The sequence below is a fragment of the Monodon monoceros genome, unplaced genomic scaffold (assembly GCF_005190385.1).
Source record: "Monodon monoceros isolate NGI ecotype Baffin Bay Population unplaced genomic scaffold, NGI_Narwhal_1 Super_Scaffold_3, whole genome shotgun sequence".
NCBI lineage: Eukaryota > Metazoa > Chordata > Mammalia > Artiodactyla > Monodontidae > Monodon > Monodon monoceros.
Window position 1 is genome coordinate 31,272,269 of NW_021703780.1, and position 18,380 is coordinate 31,290,648.

General features: G+C 58.3%; 2 protein-coding genes across 7 annotated transcripts; both read right to left on the minus strand.

The window, feature by feature from the left end:
• Window positions 1–2,893: 2,893 nt before the first annotated feature.
• On the minus strand, window positions 2,894–15,815 carry SLC29A1 (solute carrier family 29 member 1 (Augustine blood group)). 6 transcript variants are annotated; one of them, XM_029243741.1, is made up of 13 exons: window positions 12,854–12,927; window positions 9,384–9,461; window positions 7,403–7,484; window positions 7,087–7,289; window positions 6,843–6,982; window positions 6,425–6,559; window positions 6,232–6,329; window positions 6,005–6,083; window positions 5,465–5,562; window positions 4,881–4,989; window positions 4,547–4,632; window positions 3,922–4,121; window positions 2,894–3,595 (listed from the first exon to the last, which is right to left on the minus strand). In XM_029243741.1, exons 1-13 carry the CDS (start codon window positions 12,925–12,927, stop codon window positions 3,484–3,486), a joined length of 1,494 nt encoding a protein of 497 aa, XP_029099574.1. In that variant the 3' UTR covers window positions 2,894–3,483. The 6 variants fall into 6 exon arrangements, with proteins under 6 accessions (XP_029099574.1, XP_029099573.1, XP_029099570.1 ...); XM_029243740.1 differs by lacking the exon at window positions 12,854–12,927 and adding an exon at window positions 15,604–15,815 and having other exon boundaries at window positions 2,895–3,595; window positions 9,384–9,465; XM_029243737.1 differs by lacking the exon at window positions 12,854–12,927 and adding an exon at window positions 15,320–15,445 and having other exon boundaries at window positions 2,895–3,595; window positions 9,384–9,465.
• Window positions 15,816–17,388: 1,573 nt separating this feature from the next.
• On the minus strand, window positions 17,389–17,715 carry MYMX (myomixer, myoblast fusion factor). Its single transcript, XM_029241868.1, has one exon. It carries the CDS (start codon window positions 17,713–17,715, stop codon window positions 17,389–17,391), a length of 327 nt encoding a protein of 108 aa, XP_029097701.1.
• Window positions 17,716–18,380: the final 665 nt, after the last annotated feature.

The following is an 18,380-nucleotide window of genomic DNA, read 5'->3' on the forward strand; positions in this document are numbered from 1 at the left end:
GTTGAGGGGCGGAGCAGGGGGAACGCCGGCTTTGCCCATCTCCACACTCACTGCCGACCTGCCCCAAGAACCAGCCTGGCCCCTCTCCCTCCGACTGCCACTCTTCCAGTGTCAGGACTTGGGTTTCAGGCGGGGCCTGCCGGCCACAGCCGGGCTATCTCTTTAAGGTGACTCTGCACTTCTCTGCTCACATCCATTTTGAATCCCTATCAGAGTTTAACACCCTGAGGATAATTTTCCCAATAATTGGGGGTTTCCTGTCAAGCACCTGCTGCCACCATACTCTTTCCATGTTCACCCCAAAGAATACAAACACAAGTATATTGCAATTCATCCGTCATACCCGACGCTTCACTTCTATTTTTAAGGACGACTGCTAATTTTACTGGGGCTCTTAGCTTTTCAAAAGTTTGAAGCTGGGCTTCCTTGTTGGCGCAGTCGTTGAGAGTGCGCCTGCCTATGCAGGGAACACGGGTTCGTGCCTCGGTCCGGGAGGATCCCACATGCCGCGGAGCGGCTGGGCTGGTGAGCCGTGGCCGCTGAGCCTGCGCGTCCGGCAACGGGAGAGGCAGCAGTAGTGAGAGGCCCGCGTACCGTAAAAAAAAAAAAAAAAAGTTTGAAGCTGCAACAATTCACCACATAAGATTAAACGAGGGAAATTTGTGTTGCAGTGGCAGCCACTCCAGGGAATACAGCCGCCTAATACACAGACCACCGCTTGGGGCAGAAATGTCGCACGGGAGGAAGGTGACGACCAGCACAAGTTTAGCCCTTGCCCACCTTACAGGAAGCAATGTGCTAAGAGGAAAAGTGGTGAGGCCCCAGAGCGGCCTGCTTCCCACAGGCGGTGTTGTCTGCAGAGCGCCCACGTGTGGCCGGGGGCCATCACTGCAGTTGGGTCGGCAGGAGCTTTTTTTTTTTTTTTTCTTTTTTGCGCGGTACGCCGGCCTCTCACTGTTGTGGCCTCTCCCATTGCGGAGCACAGGCTCTGGACGCGCAAGCTCAGCGGCCATGGCTCATGGGCACGGCCGCTCCGCGGCATGTGGGATCTTCCCGGACCGGGGCACGAACCCGTGACCCCTGCATCGGCAGGCGGACTCTCAACCACTGCGCCACCAGGGAAGCCCTGGCAGGAGCTACTTTTCCTAACCCCCAAGAGCTCCCCATTCTCAGGTGAGGACACTGAGGGCGTGAGTGACACGAGTGAGACTCATATTTTTTGGCATTTGCATTAGAAAAAAAATTGGAAGAGTCTAGTCACTTTCTTCATCAATTCCAGTTCAGAAAGATGCGACTGTAATCTAAATTTGTCCTTCAAGCCATTGCTGGAGTTGTGAGAAACCTACTTAACACCCATCTCTATCTCGTGGGAACAGGCATTGAAATGAGTGCTACCACACAGCTGGAATCTGGCCTGTGAAGACTGTGAGGCTGGACAAGCAGATGCAAGGAAGCAAACATCTTCGAGTACCTCTGGGAGCTTAAAGAGTGAAAACAGAGAATGTAGACCCAAACCTGAAAAACATGACAGTCTGGTAACTGGAGTTAAGAGCATAGTCCCAGTTACAAAAGTTCTGAGGTGCAGAGGGAGAAGGAAAGGTAGAAACTGGCTGTCGCTGGTGGTGGTAATCAGGAAATGTTTGGCGTGCCCCAGGGAGAAGCCCGCCTGTGACTGAATGTGTTTTCAGCTTATTCTGCTGTCGTGTGTGGGATGGGCTGCAGGAGACCTGGCAGGAGTCCTGAAAGGCCAGGCAGGAGGCAAGAAGCGACCCAGGGAAGAAGCACAGGGTCCCTGAGGGGCTGTGGTGCTGAGGAAGGAACCCAGTAGGACTCTCGGAAGTTGAGATGGAGTGAGAGGGAGCAGAGCAAGGGTGCAGTTTTCTCTCCGCCTCGTGGCCAAAGGGCACCGCAGGGACGAGAGAACACTCAGGGCACCCTCTGCTTTTGAAACTGATAGGAAAGAACACCTTGTTTCCCACCAACCTCAGATTCTGTACCCTGGTTTGGCGTGTACCCTGGGGTATTTCTGTGGACTCCAGTTCCCCCTATGATGATATATTTAACTCCCCTGTTAGGACTTCAGAGCTCATCAAAAGCCCTTAAAAATGTGCTAACAGCCCTTAATGAAGCCTGAAGCCTTCAATTAAACTGTCAGAAATAAAGCCCCGACAGCAGTGCCAAGGGTGTGGGGGGTGGGGGCAGTGGCAGCTCAGAGGCCAGAGCTCTGGTTTCACTTCCTATCCGCAAGAGTCCTTTTTGAGAAGGGGGACCCAGCAGTATGGCCCCCTCCACCGACGCCTCTCATGGTCCCGAGCCACCGCACACCTCCCTTGGCCAAAGTTTGGGAAGAGAAAGGGGGCCCAGCTTCCCTGAGGACACACAGGCCCCTTGTTCGCCAAGAAGTCTGCCTTGACTTCGGTGTCAGGGCCGAGTGCCAGGCAGGGCAGAACCTTTGGGCTGCAGCCTCTTCCTGCTGGGAAGGTGGGAGTGCAGCCAGGAGCTTGCGGGTACAGGGTGGTGGAGCTGGTCATTTGTAGAGAACTCAGTCCCCGGGCTGCGGGGTGAGGACAGAGTGGAGGGGATGACCGTGAAGACAAAAGGAAGATGGGGCACTGTCTCCACCCCCAGGCCTATGAAACAAGGGATGAACCGGCAAAGGAAAATGGCCTTTCTCCGTCTCGGCCAGTAGTCTGGGTGTCCTGGCTCCAGGCCTGTCCGTCCTCTGCGGCCCCAGCAGGAGGTACTGTAGTCATTCTGAGACTAAGAGGACCAACACCCACCCTCACCCCCCTGACTTGGACCCCAGCCCAGTGCTGGCCAAGGCCCATCTGGGTCAGGCTCATCCCCCCAGACTCAGGCTGCCGTCCCTCCAGCCTCTCCAGGGCATGAAGCCATGGCTGGAGCACACAGGGAGCCATGGAGAGGGGGAAAAAAAAAAAAAGAGTTTATTTAATCAGAGAGCCTTTGAAGGCACCTGGTTTGAGTGTAAAAAAAAGTCAGTAAAATGGTGACTGTACAGGGTTCATGATGGGCAAGAACATGGGGAGGTGGAGGGAAGAGGCACATGGGGAGAAGGGGGCAGAAGTATCAGATAAGACTTCAGAACAAGCAGTCCTGACCCCTAGCCACCCCTGGTACAGGCAAACAGGTAGACACATGACATACACTCTCTGAGACTAGGAGCCTCTGCCGCTCTGCCAGGCAGGGATCGATCAGAGCTAAGTGCGGGGGGCGGGTGCGGGGAGCACATGAGCAGACACAGAGGCTGTGTCCCCTCCCTCAACTCTGACTCTCAGGCCCACAGTGTCCCCACCGTCCATCCTCAGAGGCTCTCTCCTCCAGGCCTGGATGCTGGGCCCAGCACAGGCCGTGAGACAGCAGAAGTCGGCTAGAAAAGAAAACCTCCAGAGGACCCCTGCCCATCCCTGAAGGAGAAGGAAGGCAGGAGCAGGTGGCCGGTGCCATCCTTCCGTCCATCCTCGGTCACACGATTGCCCGGAACAGGAAGGAGAAGACAGCCCCCAGCGCCAGGCCCAGAGACAAAAAGAAGGCCATGATGGCTCCAGCTGTCTCTGCCTCGGCTGGCTTCACTTTCCTAAAGGAGGGAGGGTGAGGCTACCTTAGGATGGCCCCTACCCCAGCTCCACCCAGAGCATCTAATTCTGCTTACCCACCTGTCGTACTTCCCCTCTTGGGGGGATGTGTACTGGGGCTGTCTCTACCTTTCCCTGGGAGCCCCTCCCTCACCCGACCCCTCTCCTACCCACCACTGCCTGGGACCCTAGGGCCAGTGGGCTCCTCTCTCAGCCTGGAAACCCTGAGCTCCAGGATCAGGAATCTTCTTTTGCCCTCTCTCCCTCTACTGAGTGTCCCCCATTGGAGCACTAGCCCCCTCCTGAGACCACCACACTCCCCACTCACTTGGGCCCAAAGCACATGCAGAGACTGGCGAGATAGCCGTTGGAGAAGGCGAAGGCAGCCATGAAGAAGATGAACCAGGCATCGTGCTCAAAGACCACGGCCAGGTTGTGGCGGGGATGGACGTTACACAGCAGCAGCAGAGGCACGAAGGCCAGCCGGGCCAGCACCAGGATCGGCAGCCAGCGGCTGTCCTTCCCAGGCTGCAGAGATCAGGCAGTGTCTCAGTCAGGCTGCACCAGCCCCCAGGGCACACCCAGGCCCCCGACCAAGGCCCCCAGGGCTCCATTTGGGGTCCCTCAGGATCTGAATTGAAATCTCAAAACGAAGTTACCCTTCAGGGGTACTGCCTGGGAGGGGGCATGATAGAGCCTTCTAGAGTGCTGGCCATGTTCTATATCTTGACCTGGGTGGTGCTTATCAGGGGGGTGTGTATGTTTACTTGTGTGTGTATATACAGTCATTAAACTGTACACCTACAACTTGTACGCCTTACTATACGTAGATTGTGTCTTGGTTTTTAAAACAGCATGGTGGCCTTTTCACCATACTTTCTTGGTTCCCTCTCTGGGTCTCAGGCTGGACTCTCCCCTCTCACAGGGTCTTGGTGCCCCCTTCCTTCACTTACCCACATGGTGAAGGCTGTGAGGCTCCGGCCCAGCCAGTCAAAGATATTGAAAGTCAGGAAACAGGACACAGGAATGAAGTAGCCTCCTGGAAGAGAAAGAGTAGATTAGGGAACGGTTAGCAGGTCCAAGAGAGGCAGAATCTACAACCCTGACCCTCACTGGGACTCAGTTTTCCCAGCTATAAAATGGAGAAGATGCTTCCAGCCCAGGGAAGGGCAAATGGACCAGGAGAGTCTGGCTGGGGAGACAGCAGTCCAAGCTCCCCCCCCCTGGAGTCCTAGCCCTGCTGGAGCCCCTGTCCTTCCCCATCCTGGGAACCCATAGGGTCCTCACTCCAGGCGCTGGTGCCCGCAATGCTGGACTTGACCTCGGCAGCCACGGCAGGAAACATCCCAATAGTGATGGTGAAGACGAAGCAGACGGAGAGAGCCGGGACTAAGATCTGGAGGAAAGGGACTCAGGTCTGTGTCTTCATGGCGGTTGTGCATCATTAAAGAACCAAGATTCCCCAACACACACACACACACACACACACACACACACACACACACACACACACGAGAATCCAGGAAAGTGGCCAGTCTCCAGTCAGAAACGGAGGGGATGGGGTCTTCCCAGGTAGTCCAGTGTGTAAGACTCCGTGCTCCCAATGCAGGGGGCCCGGGTTCCATCCCTGGTCGGGGAACTAGATCCCCCACGCATGATGCAACTAAGAAGCCTGCGTGATGCAACAAAGATCCCATGTGCCGCAACTAAGACCCGGAGCAGCCAAAATAAATAAATAATTAATAAATTAAAAAAAAAAAGAAAGGGAGAGGATGGGTAGTGCTGGGAAGGGGGAGGGTGGGGTGGGGAAAGGAACAAAAGGAGAGAAAGAGGGTGAGGGGTAGAAGGCAGGATGCCCAAGCCCCACATACATTTTTGAGGATGACGCAGACAGAGTGACTTTCGTCGGCGGGCTGAGAGTTGGGGGCTGAAACTCTGGCCTCCTCTTGGCCTGCTTTTGACTCCTCTCCTGGGGGGTGACAGGTGGTGGAAGGATCTTCAAGTTGTGGGAAGGACAGAGCAACAGATGACACAATCCCCAAAAGGGCTGGGGTCAGCTGAGGGTGGACATTCCCTTAACCAGTGCACAGCCGCGCCCTGACACTTAGCCCAGACGGCCTTCGAACTCCCAGTGTGCAAGTCCCCTGACCTCTCCCAGGAGCCTCAGGTCAGGTTACGCCCTGTCCAAGAATCTGAAATTGCTTCCCAATGTCTTCAGGCATTCAAGGCCACCCAGGATCTCCCCCCAGCTTCTCTATCCCAGCCCCTATTTACTATTGTGACCCCTCACCCCATCCCTGATCCCTCTCGCCTCTGGCATCACTACAGCACGCTCATTCTTGCCCTCAGCTCATGCTGCCTCCCTGCTGGGCAGACTGTCCTCCACCCCAGCTTCCTCAGTCTCTTCAGACCTTTGCTAATGAGGTCCAGCTTGGTCTCCTGCTCCCCGGGCCCTTCGAGCTTGAGTTGCTGGTAATAGCGGTAGAATTCCTATCAAGTGAGGGAAGACCAGGAAGGTGGATTCAGAAGCGGAATCTCCAGAATCTCCACCTCCCCCAGGTTTCACACCCACAACACCCCTGATCCGGAGTCCTGGACCCGCCCTAGACCCCAAACCCGGTGTTCTCCAAGAGCTCACCAGCCTCGGCAGGCCCAGATAACAGGCGATCGTCAAAATGATAACCCCACAGGCTGTGATAAAATAGCCAAAGGCACTTTCCGACAGCTCCGAGCCACCTGGGGTGGAGGGTGTCAGCGATCAGAGACAGGCCCCCTCCCCTTCTCCCCACAACAACAACCAGGGCGACAGGCAGACAGACGGCAAGACTTACTGGCGATGGCGCAGATCATGGCCACAGAGGCAAAGAAGCCTGCCAGGCCCTGACCACTCATGATGGGGGCTGTGTAGCTGGCGGGCAGGAGGCCGGCCAGGCCAAACAGGCTGCCTTGCAGGATGGCACCGAACGCTGGGGAACAGGGTGGGCATCAGCAGGGGAGGGAGGAGCCGGGTGGGTGGCCGGGGCCCCTGTAATTCCTGCTTTACTCTCAGTAAGTCTTGACGCTGAGCGGCCCTTCTCTCCCCACTCCCAGGGCCTCCTCTCCCACACCTGGTCCATGCCCGCTCAGGCTTCTGAATCCTGACCACCCAGAGGGAGGAAGAGATTTCTCTCTGGCCAACTGTGGGTGTGAAAGAAAGGGGCAGGTATGTGGGAAGATCTCTGCCCCAGGTCCCCACCCAGCCCGGCTTACAATTAATGAGCATGATCTTCATCATGGTGACGACAAAGAAGGGCAGAGCATCCAGGGGCACCTTCACCAGGATGGCAGTGATCAGGAACACCAACAGGATGGCCACCAGGCTGCCCAGGATCCGCACAGACTGGGGGATCCTGCCAGAGAGGCCACGACGGCAGAGACGGGTGGTAAAGCCAGGGGCTCAGCCCAGGGAGGGCACGAGGCAGTGAGCGGTCAGGGTGGGGGCCCGGGCACTCACCTCTGGTGCAGGAAGGAGTTGAGGCAGGTGAACAGCAGTAGGGGCAGCATGGCACATAAGGTCATGACGTTGTTGAAGATGGCGCTGAGATAGTTCCGCTCTGGCAAGGGTGCTGAGGGGCCGGCCGAAGCCTGGATGTCCTTGCTCGGCTCAGCAGGGACCAAGGACGCATTCTGGGACATGTCCAGGCGGTTTGTGAAATACTGTGAGGGTTGCACAGAGAGTGTTGGAACCTCTCTCCCCGTGCCCACAGCACAGATCCAGGCCCTACGTGCCCAGTGGACATGCCCCTGGGAGCCCATCCCCCATATCTCACCGCAGTGGCTGTCATGAAAAAATTCCAGGGCAGCAGCGTCCCCAGACCCAGCATGAAGAAGATAAGCCAGACGGCTTTGTACCTGGGGATGGGAGAGGAAAGTGAGGCCAGGTGACTCACCATCCCACCCTCCTTCCCAAATCAAACCTGGGGCAGCCCCCTCCCCTTCTATCTCTCCAGCTGTCCCAGGGCACAGGGCTTGCGTCCTCCTATTTGTGTATGTATGTGGAGGGAGAGGTGGCCTGGGATGGGGGAGAGGGCACAGATGAGTCCCGAGAGGGAAGGGGACCAGGGACATAGGACCGAAGGGCATGGCCCAAAGGACCATTCTCAGCCCCAAAGACTCAGGGGACGCAGGCTTGGGAACCAGTGTGACCCACGCATCCGGAGGTGGTTTTGGAAATCCTGCTAAAGGCTAGGGGTGGGAGGGTGAGTGGGAAAGCAACACAGTCCTTCCACCCCCGCCAGACAGGCTGGAAGTGATTATACTGTCAGGGCAGGGCTGTGTGGCTCTCCAAAGAGGATTCTGAGGTCAGGAAACTCCCAGACCATTCTGGATCTAGGAGGGCAGGCAGGCAGGGAGCCTTGGGACATCTGGGAAGTGAGGGAGCTGTTTTTTCCTGGCCTAGACAGGACCAGCTTTGTAGTTTGCACCACGTAGGAGAGGCCAGGAGGGACCAGGCCACTGGACATCATCTGGGCCCCAGAGTGTTAATAAGCGCCACCCAGCCTAGGCCAGGTCACTGCCCCAAGCCCTACCCCTCAGGGCCTGTCTGGGACGGGACAGCTTTCCCCAGACAGCCCTGGGCCCTCCCACTGTGGTCTCCAGATGTGTCTGCCATACTTTCCCCAGAGCCCACACCCGCTTTCTTCACAGAGCTGGCAGGGACAAGCCCAAGGCAACGAGCAGACGGGTCTAGCCAGAGCGCAGGGCCTGGCCGCACCAGCTGGAGGCCTGGGTAGGCACCCCAAGTGGGCAGGTCTGAGCCCTGACAAGTTCAGCGCCCCCCATCTCCCTCATATATTCCCCACCTTGAGGAAGAGAGGTGAGGCCTTGATCGAGAGGCCCAGAGGAAGGGAGAATTCCCAGCCAAGGTCCCACAGGACAGAGGGCCAGAGTGGGGCTGGGTGAGTGCCACAAGGCCAGTGGAGAAGGGGAAAGGGTTCAGAGAGCTGCCACCAGATGGGGGTGCTGGGATAGGGCGGCAGGCAGCCTGGGAACAAAAGACACCGCGGAGGGAACCAACCAAACAGCTTGGGGCCTGTACTTACTATGTGTCCTTAAATTCCCTCCCACCCAAGTAAACCTCACATCTCTTTTACAGGTGGGAGATGGTTTCAGAGACACAAAGCTAAGTGCCCAAGGTCCCACAGCTAGAAGTGGCCTAGTTCCATGGCCTTTGGCACAGGGGGACAGGATGGGCAGGGGAGCGGTGATGGGATTGGGGGGCCCGGGTGGAAGGCTGTTTTGGACCCCAGGCATGGCTTCATCAACTTTTTGGGGGCCTAGACTCCTGGGAGAACTTGCATCCAGCTACAACCTCTTCCCCCAAAACACACATGCATGATCATGGATGCAGGTCTAACTGGAGGGAACTCCTAGGCTCCGGAGGTGGGGAAGTGAAAGGGAGGTCAGAGTCAGGATCAGGGTGAGGCAGAGGCCAGCCCCGCCGGCCGGCCAGCTCAGAAATGAGGGGTGCTGCCAGATGTCTCCCCACGGTGGTGGCAGGAGCTGGAAGCTGCTGAACACTGGAAACTCTGACAGGCCAGGGAGGGGCTGCTGCCCACCACCCCGGGCCTCACCGGAGACACCCCCATCAGCACCCAGCCACAGCACGAAGGGCCCCCACCCCTGATGCAGACCCGACTCATAGCTACCTCATAGCTGGAAGGCCCGTCAGTGGTTCCAAAGGATATGGCACCCAGCCTCCTGGACACCCCTTTCCACTCCCCTGGATTCACAGCCCAGGTCCCCCAGTACCTGTCCTGAGGCTGGTGACTGGTTGTCATGGTGACGGCGTTCTTGGTTATGCCTGGCTGATGGCCTCCTCCCTTGGTGCTTGCTGGGGGCAGAAGCAGTGTGAGGTCCTGTCTCGGCCCCGCTTCCCCACAGGCCTCTTCAGACGCTTGGTTGGGGGGTGAGGAGGGCAGGGCAGACAGAACGGGCAGGCTGGAGAGTCCAGAAAGCCCCACTCCCGGCCCTGCCTCTCAGGACTGCTCCCTCTGACCCCTTGGGCCTGGCCCGCTGGGCTCCCCTGCCTGCTCAGGCTCTACCTGGCTCCCGGCCTGGCCTGGCCACTGCCACCGCTATTTTTATCCAGCAGTTGAAGCAGTTTGTAAGCAGGGAAACAGGAGGGTGGAGCACAGGAGGGAAGGAGGAGGAGGTATGGTTGAGAGGGAGAGAAAAACAGTTAAACGCAGGGGAGACAGCGGGAGGGGTCAGGGACAGTGATGACAATGAAGTGGGGACAGAAGGAGGGAAACAGAAAGGAGATAAGAGCGAGAGGATAGGGGGAGGGAGGAGGGAGGAGGGAGGACACAAAACAAACAGATCCGCAGAAGCAGCAGCCTCAGGGGTGATGACCGAGGCCAAACCAGCGAGGCCTCCCTCCCCAGCTCTCTCTGCAAGTCTGACCTCTCTGCACTCCCAGGGAGCCCCTGGGCTCATGGTTAGGGTGGGATTTGGAGAGCCTGTCCCCTCCTGGGGGCGCCCCAGACTCCAGCCTCTCTGCTGGTGGCACCCTAACCATCCTTTCCAGCCACTGCCCAGAGGCTCCCTGGTTCGTGGCCAGTCTTCCAGGAACATACTTCAGGATGTGTGTGGGGACCCAGCCTCTCCCCTGACCCCCAGTCCTGGCCACAGGGTCATCCCATCCCCCCGGATTCCTCTCTGACTCACTCCCATGTCCTCTTCCCCTTTCTGAGAACAAAGTTGGAGGGAAGACTGGAGGGATGGGAGCAGAGGCTGCCTAGTCCCCAGGCATCCAGCCTCCTCCCTCAGTATCCCTTCCCTGCTCGGGCAGGGAGAGGCTCCCTGGCACCAGGAGAGGAAACAGCTTTCTCTCGGATGGCATAGAAAGCCAGGCAGGCGTGTGCTGGCGTGTCCCCAACGTGTGGGCCTAGCTCTGGAGCCAGCTCTACCGTTCTGGGTGAGGACTGGCTTCCTTGCCCACCAGGACCAGCACTCAGACTTGCCAGCAGAAGGGTGGGGGCAGAGGGGGCCCGGGCGGTCCGTGGGAGGTGGTCCTAGCTCAGGCTCAGGCAGCAGGCCTTGTCCATGGGCTCCTCCAGAGTAAGGGTCTAGAATGAACGTGGCGGCACAGGGCATATCAGGAGAGAACCCCCCAGGCCTCACTGTGGGAGGGAGCAGCCCCATTCTGAGAAGCCTCCCCACAAACACAACCAGGGAGATAAAACCCAGCCCAGTAGCTTGGGAGATAAGACAGCCAGCAGTCTCAGCAGGGGAGCTGAGGGGTGGGTCAACTCACAGGTGCAGCCAGTGCTCCAGGCCCCAGCCTGAGACCACAGCCCTGGGGACCCCAAGAAAGGACCGCGATGGGCCTTTCTACCCCCCCTCCCAATAATTCCTCTCAACCCCTCCCTGGGTAAACTCCAGCCTCTCCAAGGCCTTCCTCAGCCCCCTGGCCCACATCTGGGCCATAGGACAGGGAGGGGAGGGGCAGACCCACATAGCTCCAGATGGAGGCACTCTTCCTTTCCACAAATATTTACCGAAGACCTCTGCATGCCAGCCAGGCACTGTTCTAGGCACTTGGGACAGTGGTGAATGACAGTTTATACATTTTCTAGAAGGACGGGGACGAGAGGGCTCTACACTGGGGTGTGGGCAGAGGAAGTGAGGGGAATCCCCAGCTTCTCACCTCACCCTAACCTGTGCTCCATCCTCACCCCCCACAGGCAAGATTCCTGGCAGTAAAGAGCAGGTGCAGCTTCAACGGCACAGGCGGGAGTTGGGGGCGGTGCGGAGAATAGAGTATCTCCCCTTCCTCAGTAAAATCTCTCTTAGGCTCAGAGGAGTATTTCTTTCTGCTACACCCCTGCTCTCTGTTCTCAACTGTCCTCACCCCAGTCCTGGGCACAAGTCAACTCCAGGGGCAGCCCGCTCCCCCTGCCCACATCCTGACGTTCAGCAGACCAGCCCAGGTATTTTGTTTTTGTCTGCCTTTGCCCGGCAGCAATCGGGGATTTGATACCAGCTCAGAGCATCTGGTGCTCCTCAGCCATGCCTTGGCCTGCCGAGATGAGGCCTTGACAGCAGCCACCAAACTGAGCACCTCCCCAACCCCAGGCCCCAAACACCTCTCATGCACCGCAGCTTCTAGAGACACCCCTGTGGTAGCATCAAATTCACCACTTCCTTGGATCCCACATGGGGCCAGCCACTACCTGGAGATACCTTCTCCTGCCCTTGCCTGCCCTCGCAACCACCATAAGCTAGTACAAAACTGTCTCTACTAGAACAGACGAGGACAGCTGAAGTTCATAGAGGTTGAGTCATTTGCCAAAGGTAACAGAGCTAGTGAATGGGTGAGCTGGAATTCAAACTCAATGTGCAGCTTACTCTAGCCTCCTTCCTGGGTGGGGAGGGAGGTATAAAGGCTGTTTCCCAGCCAGCCTCCTATACTGGGAGACAGGGTAACTCTACTCCAAGTAAGGGATTAAAAATAAGGTAGGGGTCGAGGTCACCTCCAGCCTGAACTAAGTGTCAGCTGTAAGGCACTCCCCCACCCCATTACACACACTTTCTGGCAAGGAGAGCTCACACTGGCAGGAGGACAAGGCAGGAAGGTCTGGAGGTGATCGAGAGGAATGGGCAAAGGGACGGGCCCAAGAGAGGTGAGGGGCAGGGGTAGGATCAGCCCTCCTCCACCACAGCACTCCGCTGGGAAGAAAATCTGGGGTATGTCTTTGTTCTCTGAATGAAGCAAGGGTCCTCTCTCCGGGAATAAATGAGGACGCGCCCAGGAAGGGAGGCCAGGTACACGAGTTCGGCCAATAGAAGGCGGGGGTTAAAGAGACAGCTCCTCCACCCCCATTCCCTGCACCCAGCGCAGTTAACGGCGCGGCCCCTCCCCAGTACCAACGACAAGAATTGATCGAGATTAACCTTCAACTCGCCCGCCCCTTGCAGAGGTCAGCTCCGCGACAACGGGTTTCAGGCCCGGGAGCCAGGTCGTCCACGCCCGCTCGGGTCCGGGTTCCCGCAAGGTGCCCCTGCGCCCGGGCCTCGGCGCGCCACGTGCTGCGCGGCTCCGCACGCTCAGCGCGGGGGCGGGGTGGGGCTCAGGTGGGGCCCACCCCGCGTCCCCTCCCCCGGCCGCGCAGCTGCCAGGCCCGGCCTCCCTGCTCTCGTGGCAGGCGGCAAGCGGCGCCTTCCACCCCGGCGACCCCCGGCCCCCGGTTCCCCGGCCCCAAGTCCCCGGGTAGCACCTGCTGGGAAGGAGTCCTCCCGCGTGGAGGTTTGCGCGCCTTCCCTGCCACTTCCCGCGCCCGCCTGAGCACATTCAAACCCGCCCTCCGTTCGCCCCGCCCCGGCGCGCCCCGGCCCGCGTCCGCTCTCCGGCGTCCGCCGAGGCCCCGCCCCCGCCCCCGCCCCCCTCACGCCGGCTGCCGGCTCAGAGGGACCCCCCGACCCGAGATCCTCCGCCGCCTGGCCTACACCTTGCACTATTTCTGTAGATAGGACCTCTGGGGGCGCTGCCACGCCAAACCCTGCCCTATCACGGAGCACGTGGGGCTGGAGGGTATAGCAGCACACTGGGTACCCCCGGTCTCCGCGCTGGGGTTACACGAACTCCTACACAGCTGTCTCGAGACTCTCCCAGGGACAAACCCGCTCAGACAGATCCGGACGGCCCCCGCGTCGCCCCTACACCATCTCAGACGTTCTGTTATGGCTCCCCAAGCCCCCTCCCACACCATCTCTTTCACACTGCACCTTTTTCCTTTCCAGCGCCCCCTTCCCTTTTCAGTGCCACTTTCTTCGAGTCAGACTATCCTTTCCTCTCCCCAGACCCCACGCCGGGGATCCCTCCGACGGAATCAGCATGATGTGTGACCTGGGTTTTCCCACACAGATCCGCTCACCGACAACTTTGACTTAGAGAGGGATGTGTGTGGCGTGGTAGGGGGAGCCACAGCCCTGTAGCCCTCTCATGATTCACCCTTTCTAAATCCAGAACATTGGAAAAGCTGAGGCACAGCTGGCAACGGGAAGAGAAAAAGCCCGTAACAGCCTTATAGCCTGAGTGAATCCTATGGTCCTGATACTCAGAGGTGGAAGCCTTGCAGAGCCCCACATCCTCCCTGGCTGAGGAGGAAGGGGGTGGGCATGCTGAGGAATGATCAGTCCTTCTTGTACCTCCAAGGGAGGGGGAAGGATTCCCTCCTTTTTCGTTGGTCAGTAAATCTGGGGGATGGGGGATCACTGCCCCTACAGCAGCCCTCACTATAGGAGGACAATCCAAAGGCTAGAGAGATGCTAAGGACAGAAAATCCAATCCACCCCCCACACCCTTGCCCCAGTTACCCAAGAGGCCTGTACCCTGGAGAAGCCATAGACACTAATTAACAATTAGCAGTACTAACATCGTAGGGATAAGGCAGAGTCACGCCTTCTCCGCAGAGAACAGACTGGGCTCTGAGGGGAAGGGTAGTTTTTCTACTTAGGATGGATCAGTGGATGCACCCCAAGATACTCAGAAGGGCTGTTCCCAGCCTACTGGCTCAGGGCCCCACAGAGACATGACATACCAACATCTCCTGGTCTTAACCAAACAGAGGGCAGGAAGAGGGGTATGAGTGGTATTTTTCTAGGCACTGCCCCATGCCTTGAGGGCAGCTTCATGTCTGGGTCTCCCTCGCCCCATTCCTACCCTGTGTTTGTCCAGCCTCTCTCTTCCTCTCCTGGCCCTCTTCTCCCTTTTTGCTCGGCCCCTGTCTCTCTCCCCATCCTCACTTCCCGTCTCTAAGTCTGTGGAGGTGGCAGGCCTTCGTGGTCAAATGGATCCCCCAGGCTGGTGGCCATTGGCTGCAGCTGTGTGCAAAGGGGGCTGGAAGTGGAAAGAAACTGGAGGGAAGTGGTGAGGGTCACAGGCCAGACAGCGGAAGGCTGGTTTCCCTCCCCACCCCCGCTGAAGCTCAGCCTGCTCACTAGATGGCAACAGCCAGGGCTGTTATTGCTGGACAGAAGCCTGTCTGGCACTCTCCCCGCCTGGGCCCCCAGCCAGCACCCACACCCCTCCAGAGCCACCTCCCTACGCAGAGATGGTTGCTGGGTGCCAGGGCCCTCTGCTGGACAGCCTCGGAGCCCGACTCACAGTGGCCTGTGCCCTCCAGGCCCAGCCAGTCCTTGTCACCCTCTGCCCAATCATTTGGTTCCTCAGGTCCCGGGTACAGGGGTAGGGTGTGAAGGGCTGATCCAGCTGCATCCCACCCCCACCAGATCCCCCACCTATTTGAGCCTGTGGCTTGCCCTGATTCCCTCCCCCCCCTTCCAGGCCCCAAGCCTTCCTCAACACCTCACACAACCAGTCCTATCCTTCCCCAGCCCTGCCTCCATCTGTGTTTGCTGGAAGTGGATTTGCTTGGCTCCGCAGTTTGTCACCAACTCGTCTCGTGACAGTTATGTTCTTAGTCTTGTTTGCGACTCTATCTCTGTGGCCCTCTGGCAGGCTGGGACTAGGGAGAGGCCAGAGAGGCAACTTGCCTGAGTTGCAATATTTAAGGGGGCGCCCAAATATTCCAGAATCCAGATAAATAATGTTTAAAGGCAATATTTTTTTTAAATCAAAGTTAATGCAAAAAAAAAGAAAAAAATCCATGATGAACAAAACATCAACTAAACTAAAGCCAGAAACCAGCCCTCTCAGGGTCGGACACCCTCAAGTCCCTCACCTTTCTTGTGGGTGTGTACGGGGATCAGGGTTCAGGAAGACTGGGCTTGGTTTTCCAGCTTCATTTCTCAGACCTCTGCCCCTATCCTCTGCTCTGGGAAAGTCTCCGACCTTGGAGACAACTGAATGTGGTTAGGGTAGGGTAGTCATCTCACCACGGCCTCCAAAGTCTGGGAAAATGATCTCCTCCGCCAAAAACCGCAGATGCAGACTCCGTTGATTTCCCCCGCCCCACACGCGCAGACCCGCCCCCTCGCCGCGGCCCCGCCTCTGCTCCCAGCGCACCTGCAGGGACTTCTGAGGGCTCATCCGGAGTCCGGGAGTGCGGACGGAAATTCACAGGGCCCAGTTTGGCCTCCTCACTTCGGGACTGGGGCCGTCGTCGTGGCCGGAAACCGGAGTCCGCGCCGGGTCTGACCGGCCTATACCGCCGGGCGGCAAAGGGGCTGCAACGGGCGATCCCGGCGCCAGCCCCGCGCCCCGCGGCTGGCTCGGTCCCGCCGGCGCCGCTCGGGAGTGAGGAGCGCTCCGGAAGGCCGGCGGGAGGGGAGGCCCGGAGCGGGCGAAATAAATAAATAAAGGCGCCCGTGACCCTGGAGGGGACCAGGGGTTCGAATCCCCTTCACCCCGCCCCTCCCCCGGGTCACCTTCCCGAAGGGGTCGAGCACGTGCACTGGCTTTTCGGGACTCCGGGAGGAAGCAGATGGTGCCGGGGTGTGGGGAGGCGGGGGTCTGGCGGAAAAGCCCGCTGGGCCGGCTTGGGGGCCCACAGCTCTGGTCTCGGTTCTTCCCCCAGGCCAACCTTCTGAGAGGTATGCTAACGGGGTGAGGGTCCTGAAAGGAGCCTGTACTCCTCCACTTTCCCGCTTTGAACCGAGAGCCCAGGACTCGCTGGAGGAGGGTGGGAGGGAGGAGTATTGCATGGGAACCGTAAGCAAATTATCCGGAGGCTGGCATGCAAATACCTCTGACAGCTCTTATTTGATCCCCGAGGGGCCTCCCACTGGGGAGGGGAAATAGGTGAATTCCTCAGATCACACCCCACCCACCCCCTACCCTTTAGATCCCATCCTGAGCAGAGGACCCCTCAGGGGTATGCATTTCTACACTGCTCCTCTGGGCGGCTGCCCACAGGGTCCCTCAGCAAGCAAATCTCCCTCTTCCCACACCACTAGCTGCGAAGAGTGTCCACGCTTGCTGGAGGACGTTTACCTCCTTACCCTGAGCTGGCCAGGCAGACCCAAGACTGCTGGTTTACAGTGTAATATACTCAAATTAGGCAAGAGGACGTACAAACCGAGAGGGACAATGGAATAGGTAGCAAAAGGAAGCCTTGAATTGTTTCCCCATCCCACCCTCTGGACAGGTTCGACTGTCATGCAGTGCAGGAGTGTGACAAAGACTGTCAAAGACGTCCCAGGCATTCAAAGCAACAAATATTTATTGAGCACCTGCTGTATGCTGGGCTTTGGAGGCAGGACTGACTCCCTAGGGAACCAAGGTCTTACTACTTGGTAAATCACGAGTCAAAGACAGACAGTCTGGATTAGCTAGGTTAAGCATTGTCCCTCATTGGACCTCATGTCCCCATTTGCCTGCGGGTGGGGGTGGCGGAGGGAGGAGAGTCAGTTCCTTTCCCCTCACAGGCCAGAGGTAATTAGAAACGTTCTTGGAAAAAAAATTAAAAAGATGGGACTTCCCTGGCGGTCCAGTGGTTTAAGGCCCTGCACTTCCAATGCAGGGGGTGCAGATTCGATCCCTCGTCCGAAACCAAGATCCCACACGCTGTGCGGCCAAAAAAAAAGAAAAGAAAAGTTCTTGGGAAGAATGCAGGGGCAGGGAGGGAGGGATAATGATGGGCTTTCTGCTAAATGCAGAGCATCCTTCCAATCATCTCTGCTGGGAGTCAGGGGAGTGGGGGAGGCATGTCCTGGCCGGACCCCTCTCATGCTCAGTCCCCCACCATGTCTTCTGCCCACTGGGCAGGTTGCAGTCAGTGATGGGGCCAGGACTGTCTTACTCCAAAAGAAAGCGTTTCAGTGGATACAGCTGCTACCAGGATTCATGGCCTCATTTTTGGGAGGCTAGCCTGTCCCTCCTCTCCAAGCGGGCCACTCTGGAGGCCTCCCCAGCATCCGGCGGGTGTCTCTGGCTGAGGACAAACAACAGACAGCCCAGCAAAGCCTCTCGCATATCCTGAGAGCCCAGGCGGTGGGCCAGCCGGCGCAGCAGGGGCAGGAAGTGCCGGCGGGCAAGGCGGGCAGCAGGCAGCAGCAGGCGGGCCAGCAGCGTCCGCAGCAGCAGCGGGAGCAGCAGAGTGGGCATGGCCAGTGACTTCCAAGGCGATCTAGACTCTAGGCTTGCCTTTCCTGCTCCCTCCTCACCTGGCAAAGACATGAGGTGGGCAGGATTTAACCCCCGCTTCAGTTTATACCCTCCCGCCCCCAGATCTCAATTCACGGGTCATTTTTGCTTTCCAGATGCCCTTTCTTTTTTTTTTTTTTTTTTTTTGCGGTACACGGGCCTCTCACTGTTGTGGCCTCTCCCGTTGTGGAGCACAGGCTCCGGACGCGCAGGCTCAGCGGCCATGGCTCACGGGCCCAGCCGCTCCGCGGCATGTGGGACCTTCCCAGACCGGGGCACGAACCCGCGTCCCCTGCATTGGCAGGCGGACTCTCAACCACTGCGGCACCAGGGAAGCCCTCCAGATGCCCTTTCTTTGGGAAGGGTGGCTGGGTCAGGAGGACACTCACCATAGCACAGATGGAGACAAACAGCCAAGGCAAGAGTAAATTCGGGGCTGGGACCTACAGCTCTCCATTCCCAGCCCCCTCCAGGGGCTCTTACTGTCCCTTAAACCCTCCCTTCCTCTAGTCACCCCCTCCTCCTGTGCAGTCTCAATCACCTGACATTCCCTAACCCCTCTCCCTCAATCCAACAGGAGTTCTTCCCTGGGCAATTCTAAGTTTTCTTTTCAGGGACCTTGATCCACCCAAACCAGACACTTCCTACCCTCCCAGTGCCCCACCGCCCACCAATGGGCAGCAGCCCAGCTCTCACCA